Source organism: Prionailurus viverrinus, chromosome D4, assembly GCF_022837055.1.
Source record: "Prionailurus viverrinus isolate Anna chromosome D4, UM_Priviv_1.0, whole genome shotgun sequence".
Classification (NCBI taxonomy): Eukaryota; Metazoa; Chordata; class Mammalia; order Carnivora; family Felidae; genus Prionailurus; species Prionailurus viverrinus.
This window is the reverse complement of record NC_062573.1, coordinates 25,211,416-25,226,450: the sequence shown is the minus strand read 5'-3', so window position 1 is coordinate 25,226,450 and position 15,035 is coordinate 25,211,416. Positions and strand designations below refer to the sequence as shown.

At 38.7% G+C, this 15,035-nt stretch overlaps 1 protein-coding gene across 3 annotated transcripts in view; it reads left to right on the top strand.

The window, feature by feature from the left end:
* Nucleotides 1–15,035, top strand: part of LOC125150876 (tomoregulin-1) — a 126,879-nt gene that overhangs the window by 108,620 nt on the left and 3,224 nt on the right. For all 3 annotated transcript variants that reach the window (XM_047831321.1, XM_047831317.1, XM_047831316.1), the window contains 2 exons: nt 3,381–3,504; nt 13,287–13,445. In XM_047831321.1, coding sequence (XP_047687277.1) covers nt 3,381–3,504; nt 13,287–13,445 — 283 coding nt within the window. The remainder of the gene's footprint in view (nt 1–3,380; nt 3,505–13,286; nt 13,446–15,035) is intronic.

The window sequence follows — 15,035 nt, the reverse complement described above, 5'->3', positions numbered from 1 at the left end:
CCCTTAGCACCCAGTATTGTACAACTTTTTTTTTTTTTTTTTGGCATTTAATTGTAAACTGTCATGTGGAAACCCTTCTCTTGTGTTATTCAGCTTTTCATGTGTATACCTTAATTCCCTAACTTGATTATAAGCTTCTCAAGGGCAGGGACCATGTATACTTTTTCTTTATATCTTCTGTAGCTTAGCTGAGTATATGGCTATGCACAGAAATAGTGTGTTTATGTATAATGGAATGAATAGAGCTAGCACTGAGCAGAATGCGAAATTTGGGCTCTGTGACAGCCACAGATTTCAAAGTCTTACTGGACATGTCTGTGTTTTTAGATGGCTTTGCCTTGTCTACAGCCTGATACCACATTCTTTCATTAATTCATTCAGTAAATGCCACTGGTGCTATGCTTTGTTTACTAATTTCTCAAAACGCTGTTCTTGATTTAGTTAACTTTTTCTTATTGCTGTGATGTAGCTGAATTCTCTGATAGCATTCAGTTCTGCATTATTCTTGAGATTTCCTGCTGTTGATAGGACTTTTCTTATGGTAGATTAGTACATTACCACAGCCTCTGTAGACCTATAGAGTACCATTATGATACACATTACAAGATCTTATTATTATAGGTTAGTCTCTGTAGTCCCATTATTATATACTTCATGGTGTAACACACCATGACAGTATCATGTTCTGAGAAGTTGCAGGGTGATGAGTGCTACGGGAGACAGTTGTATTGCTCAAGTCACTTATGGTTTGATTGCAAATGTGGAATAGCACTTTTAATTTGAAACCATAGCAAGAAAAGTACTATATTCTAAGTGTTAGGAGTTATACAGAAATAAATGATACAAATGTCTAGATTCTTAAGGAGCTCACAGTCTCATAGTAGAGACTGAGTTAAAAAACCCAAATGGTTGTAAGACAATATCATGAGTATTGTAGTGGAGAAGTGGGTGCTTAGGATTATAGCAGCCCCAAGGGATTTCTTCTGTCATGGCAAAATTATAGTTTGGGAGCTGGAGGAGACCATATAAGCCCTTTGAGGACAGGATATTTTTCTGTCCCCAGCACCTACAGAGTACCTAGCATATGAAAGATGATCAATAAATGATAAATGAATAGTCATCTATACTGTGCTATCTTATATGGTGGGTACTAGCAGTATGTGGTTATTGAGTACTTGAAACAAGATTAGTCAGAATTGAGATGTGCTGTGAGTGAGTGTTAAGTGGTCACCAGATTTTAAAGACGTATTTAAGAAAATGTGTGTAAAAAAAAAATCACAATTTTGTAATACTGATTATATGTTGAAGTGATACTTATTTGATAGATTAAATAAATATAGGATTAAAATTAATTTTCCTATTTCTTTTTACTTAAAAAATATGGCTACTAGAAAACTAAAAATTACACGTCTCATATTATGTTGGACAATGCTGATCTTATTCAGCTGCTTTAGAGAGACAGTGTGATTTGACCAAGGTCACAAAATAGGAGAGGGGCGCCTGGGTAACTCAGTTGGTTAAGTATCTGACTCTTGGTTTTGGCTCAGGTCATGATCTCACGGTTCATAAGTTCAAGCTCTACATCGGGCTCTGAGCTGTCGGTATAGAGCCTGCTTGGGATTCTCTCCCTCTCTCTTTCTCTCTGCCCCTCCACTGCTCATGTGCACTCTCTCTCTCAAAATAAATAAATACTTAAACAGAGCAAAACAGCAGAGATACCTTGAGAATTTCCATGTTGGATTTCTTGATTTCTGGTTCAGTTTTCTTTACAGGCATAAGTTAGTACAATGTAAATACATAAATTTTGAGGTAAAATAGCATCAGTTTCATCTTGTGAGGGATGACATGATCTCTCTGCTTTTAGGTATCCTATTATTGAGCCTAATAATCATTACGCATTTTTCCTTTTGTATGTGAATTTCAGTCTCCAGAAAATCTGCATTTTTAGTACTCAGGTTTCTTTTCCTACTTAGTACCTCCATTCCTTTTTCTCCCTTGCTCTTCCCCTTTCCTACACATACATATTTATACACACAGTCTTCTATTTTATTCCTTCTTAATTTGGTTCCATTAATAATTTCCACATTATAGCAATACCTTTATTTGTATTTGGGGGAGATAGCCTTTGCTGTAACATGGTGTGGTATATAGATTGAGAGCTGGTTGTTCTAGTGGTCTTGTGCATACATCAATTATCTCACATAATCCTCTCAGAACTACATGAAGTGTAGATCCTGTTAAGATCCTGACTTTACAGTTACGAGATCTCAGTCTTAGAGAGGGTGGTACTCTCAAGGTCACACAGCTGATCACAGAATTTGTAAGCTAGAAATGTGAGAAACTGACAGGAAGCCTGGGGATTTTTCCTACATAAGCACAGGCCTGTGTAGGAACTCTTGAGTCCATAGACTAAGGATGAATATATTAATGTATATGCCAGGAAAAAAAGTTTAAAAGTCCATTGCAGAATGTGTGGGTATTAGGTATATGCTTATGTAAGTACATGAGAGAGGCAAGAGAGAAACAGAGGGCATAGGGAGAAATAGAGAGGGATAGAGATAATGAATGGTGAAATGATTTATTTTGAAGACCGAGTCCTTATGCCTCCCTCCCTCCTGCTCCTTTCTGTCCTTCTTTCCTGATTCTCTTCCTATTTATGACATTGAAATTACTCACCATACTCTCATTTTCTTCACTTCAGCTCAGGTCATTTCAAATCAATATACCTAATTGAACAGATGTTCATCAACATGTTTTCAATGGTTCTATTTGGATAGAGGGGTTTCAGGTGATTAAAAATTTTTTTTCATTTGTTCCCTATGTTATTGAGTTTTTTATACAATAACATATACTAAGAACAGCCAGATAAAAAATCAGCATTTGGAAAAAAAAATCAACATGCATAATAGTTTTCATTCCCAAAATATTTCACCCTAAAATTTCAAAGTGCCATACCTTGCTCTCTGCCATTCCAGGTTTTTTTACTTCAATTTCATAGTCCCCAGGTTAATGACTAGACTAAGTCAGTTTTTCAAAACCCAGAGCTGTAGTACACCATTTCTGGTTCATAGAGATGAGCTTTCTTATCGAGCTAGCATTTATTTCTTTAACCAAGATGTTTATGTTTTGGGGGCAGATTGTTTGTAAACAACAGTAACTCATAGTGGTCATGTTTTGCAAATATTTTTAAATGCTTTGAATCTAAACAGTCTACTTATTGTGTTTATGTCATAATGAGACCTTGGTTCTTATCCAGCCCCCTATCTGATAATTTTCTTTTCCAAATTACCAGCCAATTTATTTGTTGTTAGAATCTTTGAAAAGTCCATATTTTTCAATTGCTTTTCACTGTTTATTGCCCTGGTTTATGTTCTTTTAAGATGCTAGTGATCAAAGAGAAGATGTTTATATTGGAAACCACATGCCTTGCCCTGAAAACCTCAATGGTTACTGCATCCATGGGAAATGTGAATTCATCTATTCCACTCAGAAGGCTTCTTGTAGGTAAGTCAGCATCTCCAGATCAGAGGTGAGGAACTTTTTCCTGCAGTCACTGCTCTATAGAAAGCTATAGTGAAATATAGATTAAATATTACCAAAAAGTATTATTTATTTGCAGTTGAGTCAAAAATAAATTAGCAGTATCATTTGGAAAAAGCTGACATGTATAATATGCAAAACCAAAAACAGATGTCATATTAGGATTTTAAGATTATGGGCTTAACATTTTTAATATGATGTCCATTTTTTATATAAGAAATAAATATGCCATATTTCAGCACTATTTTGGTTTTCAGGCAATCTGTCACAAGGTGATTTAGGGACTAAAGAATGTGTTAAGAACAGAGAATTCGTAACTCAAAACATATACTGAAATAGATTTCTAAAAATAAGGGAATGGGGATGTAGAACCAGGTGTGAAGAGAGAAGTAGAAATGGGAAAGGTGTAAATCTTCTACTGTCTGAAGCAGGAGAGGTTATGAAACTTGTTCAAGGTCAGCAGCAGCAAAACTAGATCTCGGATTTCCTGACACTCAGCCTAATGATCGTGATGCGTTTTGCTGTTCTGTGTCTGTTTACCAGTAACACTTCTTGCTGGTGCTGGGAGCTCATCCTCTATCTCAGACTGGTCTGGTTAGCCAGGGTACAGTATTTCCTTAGACAAGGGGAGATTGCTGTCATTCTGCACGTTCCTGCCTCTTGCAGTTTGGCCAGAGTCCTTTTTTTCCTTTCTTAGTCAAAACACCAAAAGATGGAGAAATACTACACTTTTCCTTTGTTCTGTCAGCCTGGTAGGCCAGTGAATCTTTCTCTCCAGAAAGTAAAAGAAAGCTGTTTGAAAGCAGGTATCCTGGTCCCTCTACCCTTAGCTCCCTTCTCCAGGCTCTCTTTTTCCTCTTCTCCTCCTGCTTTAAAAACAGAACAATGGGAATGCAAATTGGTGCAGCCGCTCTGGAAAGCAGTGTGGAGGTTCCTCAGAAAATTAAAAATAGACCTACCCTATGACCCAGCAATAGCACTGCTAGGAATTTACCCAAGGGATACAGGAGCACTGATGCATAGGGCCACTTGTACCCCAATGTTTATAGCAGCACTCTCAACAATAGCCAAATTATGGAAAGAGCCTAAATGTCCATCAACTGATGAATGGATAAAGAAATTGTGGTTTATATACACAATGGAATATTACGTGGCAATGAGAAAAAAATGAAATATGGCCTTTTGTAGCAACGTGGATGGAACTGGAGAGTGTGATGCTAAGTGAAATAAGCCATACAGAGAAAGACAGATACCATATGGTTTCACTCTTATGTGGATCCTGAGAAACTTCACAGGAACCCATGGGGGAGGGGAAGGAAAAAAAAAAAAGAGGTTAGAATGGGAGAGAGCCAAAGCATAAGAGACTGTTAAAAACTGAGAACAAACTGAGGGTTGATGGGGGGTGGGAGGGAGGAGAGGGTGGGTGATGGGTATTGAGGAGGGCACCTTTTGGGATGAGCACTGGGTGTTGTATGGAAACCAATTTGTCAATAAATTTCAGGAAAAAAAAAAAAAATAAAAGCCATTTTATGAATACTAAAAAAAAAAAATAAAAATAAAAATAAAAACAGAACAAAACACTATAAACTGTTAATGATTAAATAATTCTTTGTTAAGCTTTTGGCTTTTTCCTGTTTGAAAGTGCTATCGCTCCTTTCCCACCCCTCTTTCCTAAATGTTAAAAAAATACAGCTGTGCAAAGGGGAACAAGCCAGTTTAAAATTTTTTTGTCTTTATTTTTGAGAGGGGGTGGGGGAGGGGCACAGAGAGAGGGAGACACAGAATCCGTAGCAGGCTCCAGGCTCTGAGCTGTCAGCACAGAGCCTGACGCGGGGCTCAAACCCACAAGCTGTGAGATCATGACCTGAGCTGAAGCGGACGCCCAACCAACTGAGCCACCCAGGCGCCCCAACAAGCCAGTTTTAAAACAAAATCATTCAATGGATTCCTCATTTGTCCCAAGTGGCATACATAATCTTGATAGAAATTCAGATTATGTTGTTCTTAGGATAGGGCATCTTTCAAGATATCTAAAAGTGAGGGATGAGAGAGGACGGTGTCCTGATAATCAAGTGATACCAGGTCACTTTGCAGTATTTACTGTGAGTAATTGACAGTGAGAGGATTCAGTGGTATAGTGGTTAAAGGCTTTGGAAGCAGGTACGCCAGACTGGCCAGTTACTGACTGTGCTCTTCTGAAGTTACTTAAATTTCTAAGCCTCATTTTCTCATTTCAAAAATTAAAATAATAATGGTACCTATCTCCTAAAACTTACTAAATTTAAATTTAAATTGTTGCTAAAATTAAATGAGATAATATATGCAAAGTGCTTAGCACAATACCTGGTACTTAGTATGTATTTAATCAATAGGAGTTGACATTATTAGATTATAATTGCCTTTAGGTTTGAGACTGTTTTGCTAAACCTGTCTTCCCATTGCCTCGCAGGGGGCCTATTCCAGTAGCTACTTAGGTAACTTTAAAAAAATGTTTATTCATTTATTTTGAGAGAGAGAGAAGAGGGAGAGAGAGAGGAGGAGGAGGGGCGGGCAGAGAGAGAAGGAGAGAATCCCAAGCAGGCCCTGCACTGTCAACGCAGAGCCCCATGTGGGGCTCAAACTCATGAACTGTGAGATCATGACCTGAGCCGAAACCAAGAGTCGGACGCTTAACCAACTGAGCCACCCAGGTGCCCCAGTTAACTATCTTTTGAATGCCATGTGATGATGATCAACTCCACCTTCTTCTCCAGACCAGAGTTGTTTCTTAAATGCCAGAGAATCTCTTTTCTGCATACGTATAATCCTAAAAAGCAGCAGATCTTTTTCTTTTGTCTAAGCATTTACAAAGTCTATAAGAATCAGGCCATAATATCACATGCACTTCAACTAATAGGTGGGTATGTTTGGGTAACAGTAAGCAGGCAGGGGTGAACAATCGCTAGCCACAGTCCTATTATTAGGCTAAAATCTTTTAGTATTATCCCACCGTTAATTTGTTTGTTTGTTTATTACTTACTTTGTACCAAATTCTGCCTGCCCCTGGCGTCTCAAATTCAGGTATGACAGGGATCCAGGCATCTTGCCTTCCAAAAAACCTACCGTCTATAGGTTCCAAAAACCCTAATGTCTGGTTGAAGACAATAATAATAAACAATTAAAATATAATATGAAAAATGCTGCCACACAGAGATAGATATACTCAAGATGATTTGGGACTTCAGACAAGGCACTTCACCTTGATGAGGATGAGGGACATTGTGGGAAGAGGGGCAGGTCTTACAGGAACATTTGTGTCACTCCAGGAATTTGCCCTTTATTTTAAAGGATGTTTGAGAAGCCACTGAAGGATTTAAGTTAAGGAAGTTATGATCAGATCTGAAAGCCGCTGGTCTTGTGGAAAATGGATCGGGAGACTGAATGTTAGGAGACTGTGCGTTAGTAAGATATTAGAGCCTGAACTAAGTAAAGGAGTTGTAGTGACACTGAGATCAGCAGATGAATTGCAGAGAGAAGATAAGGTAGTTCAACCCCTAGGTTTTGGTGACCAGTTGTTTGAAGATGGAATGTGGGAGTTGGTGGAGGGTGGTGGGAAGGAAGAGTCAAGAGAGTCTCCCGGGTTTCTGGGTAAGGCAGAAGTGAGTGGGGACAGGGAACGGGAAGACGGAGGAGGTTTGGGTGGAAATGATATATTCAGTGTAATATGCTTGGTCTCAGGTGCCTGTGGGGGATCCACCTATGGAAGTCTAGCAGGCTGATGGATGTATGTTGGTTTGAGAACTCAGGAGACAGAAGCAGGTTGGAGGCATACGTTTGGGAATCGTTCTACTCTAGCATATCCCTTGTAGTTCCTACCCAGCCCTGCTTCTGTTCCTCTAGGCCTCCGGTTTGCCCATCCTTTCACCTTTTTTCCGTGTCCCTAGCCCCTTGAATGTCTTCATCCCCTCCTTATCCAGCTTAAATTCATGGTCAGTCATGGTCGTCCCTCTCTTGTTTCATCATACTCACTTGACAAAACTATAATCCTGGTTCATTCCTTCCTGCCTAATGTGTACCTGTACAGCTATTCTGTATACCCATCCAGCTGAACATGACTGTTGATGAAAAGCACACCACCAGGCTAATGCATCTCACCGATGTTTGTACTCAAAATGGGCCCTACGAGCTGCCAGGTTGTCTTTCTGAGCTTCAGTCCATTCATCCTCCTCTTGTCCCAGATGCTGGCTTTCTGTTGTCACCCTTCTCTTCAGATTGTCCGTACCTCCTTCTCCTCCTTAGCTGATCATCTTGTTTCTGAGTTCACTGAGAACATTGAAGCATTATGAGGAGGACTCTCACAGATTTTTCACCCGCACCAACCAGAAATTCTCCCTGCTTTTCTGTGTTTCATATGTTCTTGTATAGATATGTTTATTTATATATATATATATATATATATATATATATATATATATATATATAATTTAAATATATTTTCATTTCTTCTGTCTTTGAAAAAAATTCTCACTCTCTCATCAGCTGCTGTCCCATTTATTTCCTTTGTAGAAGAACGCAAAAGAGTTGTCTGTGCTCTCTCTCCAGCTTCTCACTTCCTGTATCTCATGAACCCACCCCAATGAGCTTTTGCTCCAACACTTCCCTGAGGCTGTTCTTGTTGCTAAATTCAGTGATCAATTCTTAGTCTTAAATTACTTTTGAACAGTCAGTAGCATTTGACTCCTGTGCAATATGCATAATAATACACTTGGCTTTAGGGATTGCATTCTCTCTCTCTTTTCTGCTGCCTCACTGGCCATTTCTTTACATCTTCTTGGCTGGTTCACCTTTTGCTCCTGACCTCTCATTGTTGGGATGTCCAAGGGTCCAGTCCTGGTCCTCTTCCTTAGTGATGCCACCCAGCCTTAGAGCTTTCCATGACATATGCTGATGACTCCTACTTTGCATAAATCCCAGACCCCTCTCCTCAACTTGAGACTCATAGATCCCTCTCCCTCCTTGGTATTTTCCTGTGGATGTCTTGACTCCTCCATTTCAATAGGATCTAAGCCTATCTCCTGATCTGCCTTCCCTCCTCTAAACCTGTTCCATCTGCTGCCTTCTTCATCTTAGTTGATGCCAACTCCATGTTTTCCTTTGCTCAGAGAAAACACCTCTGATACACCTTCGAGTTCTCTCGTAATCCATACCCAGTCAGTTGAGAAATCCTGTTACCTCTGTTTCAGAATATGTCCAGAATCGGAGTTCTTCTCCCCATTGCCACTGCTATTCCTGGTTCAGATCACCGTTTCTTCTCTCTGGCATTATTGCAACAGCCTCCCTGTATCCTACAGTCCATATTCAACTTAGAAGCCAGATAGAGACTTTTCTTTTTTTTTTTTTTAATGTTTATTTTTGAGAGGGCGAGGGAGAGAGTGAGCATGCTTGCAAGTTGGGGAGGGGCAGAGAGAGGGAGATAGAAGATCCAAAGTAGGCTCTGTGCTGACAGCAGAGAGCCTGATGTGGGGCTTGAACTCATGAAACATGAGTTGGCTGTTCATGACCTGAGCTGAAGTTGGGCACTTAACTAACTGAGCCACCCTTGCACCCCGAGATGGAGACTTAAATGAAAGTTCATGTCATTTCTCTGCTAAAACCCTCCCAGTGGCTCCTCTATCTCATCGAGTGCAGAAACCCTACACAATTGACCCCTTCACCTCTCTGTCTTAATTCTCTGTATCCCTTCTGCTTGCCCACTCCACTCCAGCCATGCTTGCTATTCTTGGACATGGCCATGTGCTAATAATGCTCCCTCCTCAGGGACTTTGCACTGACTCTTCCTTTATCTGATATGTTCTCCTTCCTGTTGTCCACATGGCAGATTCCCTCACCTCCTTCACATCCTCACTTACATGTCAGCTTCTTAGTGAAGCCTACCCTGACCATCTTGTTTAAAGTTGCAACCCTCTCTTCCTGACCTATAATTTCCTTTAACTAACTCTTTTCTTTCTCTTCGTGTAGTGCATATCACCTTCTAACATAACCATTTAATTCATGTTTATTGACCCTTCCTCCTCCAGCTAGCCGTTAACCAGACCAGCAATCTTTATTTGTTTTGCTCACTGATGTATCCCAAATATCCACAGTACTTGACACATGTCAGATGTTTAGTAAATGGACAAATGGAAGAATCAGCACATGAGGGCATGGTAGTGAACGAGATTACTATGGACGTGTGTAGGATGAAAGAATGGAGAGTGTAGAAGACCAAATGCCTGGATCTGCCTTTAATCAAAAACAGAAGAAGTAGTAATAACCTAGAAGTTATTATCCAGATATTTGGAGAGTGTAACCCAAAAGTCAGTTGCAGAAAATAATATCCAAGGAGGATTGCCTGAATGATATATGGCCTATACATTCTTTTTGATACTCTGATTTTAATCTTTGGATTAAGCTAAACTGTCGGAGAGCTGCATATCTAGGACACTGTTATAGCTCCCTATGGACCTGTTTTTATTTTACTGAGCTTTGACTTTTTGCCATTAGCTTACCACAAAAGACATTATTTTAAAAATCCTATAAGATTTCATTATATTGTTGAATTTATTACAACTATATTATTGAGGATGATGTTCTCTGCATCAAAAAGTGCCCTCTTTAAATCAGGACCAATGAGGTAAAATCCCCTTGAATCTAATATTAGTAGTAACTGTGGTTCTTTTGAGCAACTGGTTTGATTTTATTTTATGAGAGATTGCATTTTATGTTAATAATCTTACCATTTTTTCCCACTTATTCTTTTTTTTTAAACCAGTGATTTTTAGTATTTAGTATTTTTTTTTCACAGTTTTGTAGTACCACAATCAATTTTAGAACGTTTCATCGCCCCCAGAAGAAACTCTGTGTTCTTTAGCTGTTACTCTCAAATCGCCCTGCCCACCGCCCTTAGTCTTAGACAATCACTGGTCTGTTTTGTCTCTATAGATATACCTGTTTTGGACATTTCATTTAAGTGGGCTTGTATAACGTGGTCTTCTGTGTCTGGTTTCTTTCACTTAACATAATGTTTTCAAGGTTTATCCATGTTGTGGCATATGTCAGTACTTTGCTCCTTATAATACCACATTTTGAATCTGCTTACCAATTGATGAATATTTGGATTGTTCCCACTTTTTGGCTATTAATGAATAATGCTGCCCTGAATAATTGTTGGCAGGTTTTTGTGTGGACTTGTGTTAATTTCAGTTGGGTAAGTGTCCAGGAGTGGAATTGCTAGGCCAAATGGTAACTCTTGTGTTTAACTTTTGAGGAACTGCCAGGCTGTTTTCAAAAGTGGCTTTGCCATTTTTCATTCCCTACAGCATCTTCATCAACAGTTATTATCTGACTTTTTGATTCTGGCCATTCCAGTGGGTATGAAGTGATCTCTTATTGTTGTTTTGATTTGCATTTCCGTGATGACTAATGATATTGGTATCGTTTCATGTGCTTACTTGCCATTTGTTTATCTTGTTTGGAAAAATGTCTATTCAGATCTTTTTGCCCATTTTGTAATTTTTTTTTTCTTTTGGTTGGAGTTTGTAATAGTTTTTTAAATATATTCTAGATACAAGTCTCTTATCAAAAATATAATTTGCAAAAATATTCTCTTCTTTTGGTTTTTACTTTCTTGATAGTGCCTTTAAACACAAAAGGTTTTAATTTTGATTTAATCCAGTTTAACTTTTTTGTTGTTGTTTATGCTTTTAGTATCATATCTAAGGAAATCTTTGCCTAATCCAGATCATGAAGGTTCACTTTTTTTTCTAAGAGTTTTATAGTTTTAGCTGTTACCTTTAATGTTTATTTTTTGAGAGAAAGAGAGAGAGAGAAAGAGAGAAAGACAGAGTGTGAGTTGGGGAGGGGCAGAGAGAAAAGGAGACACAGAATCTGAAGTAGGCTCCAGGCTCTGAGCTGTCAGCATAGAGCCTGATGCGGGCCTGGAACTCCCTGACTGCAAGATCATGACCTGAGCCTAAGTCCGACGACTGACTGACTGAGCCACCCAGGCACCCCTATAGTTTTAGCTGTTACCTTTAGATCTGTGATCCATTTTGAATTATTTTTTGTGTATGTTGTAAAGAAGAGGTTCAACTTCATTCTTTTGCATGTGGACATCTAGTCGCAGCAGCTTTGTTGAAGAGGTTATTTTTTCTTATTGAATTGTCTTAGTACCCTTGTCAAAGATCAGTTGGACCATAGACGTATGGGCGTATTTCAGGGCTCTCAGGTTCTATTCCATGATCTATAAATCTGCCTTACTACTTTGGTTTTTTTTTTTTTTTTTTTTTTTTTGTCTGCTAGTAGACTTAGACCCAGTGTGAAATTTTCTGATAGGTGTGTAGGAACCTCAGGGATGGGAGGAGTGGACTCACATCACCCCTGGCTTCCTATTTCCCTATTCCTATTTCTTCTTATTCTTTATGTGTGCTCTATTAAAAAATCTTTTTTTCTAATGAAGTGTGGGATGTTAGTAACTCGACTATCCTCACACTTCAGAGGTTTTATTAATCAGTTCTAACTGAAGGCTGGCTAATTTATACATTTTACTTCTGTCAGCTACAAAGTGTGAAATTTGTTAAATATCTTAAATGTTTCCCCCTGTCAAATTATTATTATCAGCTGATGTTGCCTTTTTATTTACTTGGAATTCAGATAATTTCTAAGATTAGCTTCTGTTTGGCTGCTTGACTCTGCTTTTGTCAATAACTTATTTTACTTTTCCCCCTGCATCTTAAATGATTATATTTATGTACACTAAAGTGTGTTGGATATAATATAAAAAGTGCAATTTTCAGAGAACTGTAAATGTTTATATCTATTTATTTAGTCATCCCATTTCCAAGTACCTAGCCTTTTGAATAACACTAAATATAGAAATGTGCACACTCACCAATATTTGTTACACCTAATTCATAGTTGTGAAAAATGGAAAATAGGGGTGCTTAGATGACTCAGTCAGTTAAGCATCCAACTCTTGGTATCAGCTCAGGTCATGATCTCAAGATCATGGGATTGAGTTCCTTATGGGGCTCCATGCAGAGCATGGAACCTGTTTGGGATTCTTTCTCTCTCTCTCTCTCTCTTTCTCTCTCTCTCTCCCCCCCCCCCCCTCAAAATAATTAAATAAACTTAAAAAAAAAAAAAGGAAATAGCTGGCATGTCTCTTAGACTGAGGAATAGATGTTAGCTATATGATAGCCAGTGAAGGTACTATTATGTACCTTTTTTTTTTGAGAGAGAGAGAGAGCATGTACTTGTTTGAGTGGGAGAGGGGCAGAGAGAGAGAGAGAGAGAGAGAGACAGAGAGACAGAGAGACAGAGAGAAACCCAAGTGGGCTCCACACCCAGCGCAGAGCCTGACGTGGGGTTTAATCCCACGACTCTGAGGTCATGACCTGAGCTAAAGTCAAGAATTAGACTCTTAACTGACTGAACCACCAGGCGCCCCTTATGTATCTGTTTTTTTAAAGGAGGTGTAATAAAGACCATTTAGCAACTGTAAAATTAATGTCCTATAATGATAGGTGAAAGATGCACTGTGAAATAGACATTGAGTAGCGTTTAAGGAAATACACAGATGGAAGTTTTGGGTTTTTTTTTCAGATAGTGGGAAAGTACCTGATTTGCTATTTTTGTATAAATTTATTATTCTTTTGTATGTTCTTCTAAAACCTAGAATTATTAGAATCTGTAATTCTCATAGGAATCTTTTTTCCTCCCCTTTTCAGATGTGAATCTGGTTACACTGGACAGCACTGTGAAAAGACGGACTTTAGTATTCTCTATGTTGTGCCAAGTAGGCAAAAGCTCACTCATGTTCTTATTGCAGCAATTATTGGAGCTGTACAGATTGCCATTATAGTAGCGATTGTCATGTGCATAACGAGGTAGGTAATGGCCTAAGAAATACCAACCTTAAATTAGAGTTGGATAGCTGTTAAAGTAAAGAAGAACCTTGAAGCACACTCAAAATGATAGGGGCTTTAAGTCTTCCTGTCTATTAGGAAAAAATCCTAGGATCAGTTCCTAAGATTTCTAAGTAGGTCTGACCTGTCCTTATCTTGCTTCCTTAGAGTATTGACAAGAACTCATTCTCAGGGTTACATGTGTAGCTGGGCAGCTGGCAAAGGGAGCATGGATAATATTCAGTGGCATAAAGAATGTAGGGATCTTAGAACTGCATTCTGGAATGATGATTGTAGTAGCAGAATGGCCTGCACATGCACAGAAGGGCCTGCCCCAATTTTTAAGGCGCTGATGAACTGCAAGGTGTTTTTTGCCCTAAGGATATACTTTATCCATAGTAAATATAATAAGAAAGGAAGAAACCAGAGATCAAAGAAAATGGCTTTTCTTCGTATATCATTGTCTTAACATTTCATTACTTCATTTTCTGGAACACAGTTATAAGTAATCTTTAAAATTCTCCATCATAACTAAAACCATTGGCATTTATCATAATTGAACTCAAAATTAAGGGACATTCTTGGATTGCAACAGGGAAAAAATGGGTATTTTCCAAACTTAGTGGAAATGTAGAAGTCAGAAATGAAGTGGACCCAAGAAAAGTCCAGCTAAATCCAGTTCATATTGTCTTTCTGCTTCCCAGTGTCCTGTTTTTTTTTTTGTTTTTGTTTTTGTTTTTGTCTTGCTTGGCTATTCCTGTCTCCTTTAAGATTTGGTTCAGAAGTCCCATAAACATCATTTCTGTACTTGTCTGCATTATTCTGGGCAGAGGATCGGAGCATATCAAGTACAGATATTGGCAGGCCATAATGGATTTATAGCTCTTCTATCCAAGGTCTGGATAGAAGCCAGACCTTCACTAGTCTCAGCCATCTGGAGCTGAAATGATAAATCTAGAAATGACAAAAAATGTTCTCTGAATAACAGGTATTTTTCATAAAATTCAAGTGCTAAAATCAGTGGACTTTATTCCACTGAACAGATGATCTGCCCTTAGGCAAGACTACTGAGTATAAAATTGGGCAGTAGGAAAAAAAAATGGGCAGTAGATTAAAATTGGGATAATAATATAAAAAATGACAGCAGAAAGGGAAAATAGAAAAAAAAAACCCCACGTAACAGCAGAGCTGCCTGTGGCCATTTAATATCGGCTTAGAGGTTAAGTAGTTTGCCTGTGGTCATCCCGCTGGTAAGTGGAAGTGCTGGATTTGGATTCAGTGCTGCCTGGTTTCCAAACCATTCCTCTTTCCACTGAACCATCAAGAGGAGGGTCTATGTTGAGTCACCTCAGGAAATACATTTGCCAAGTATGACCATTGCTTGCTAGCAAGGTTCAAACTTAATTTTGTTAGAGGGACAGGGCTTTTGAATAGAGTTGGGGGGAATGACTTGGTATGAATCATTTCTTCAGAGCATTAATCTGGGTGTCATCTGCAAAATTTCACTGGAGGAGAGAAAATATGAGGTCAGGGGAACTATTTAGGACGTTATTTGAGTAAAGCAGGAGCGGA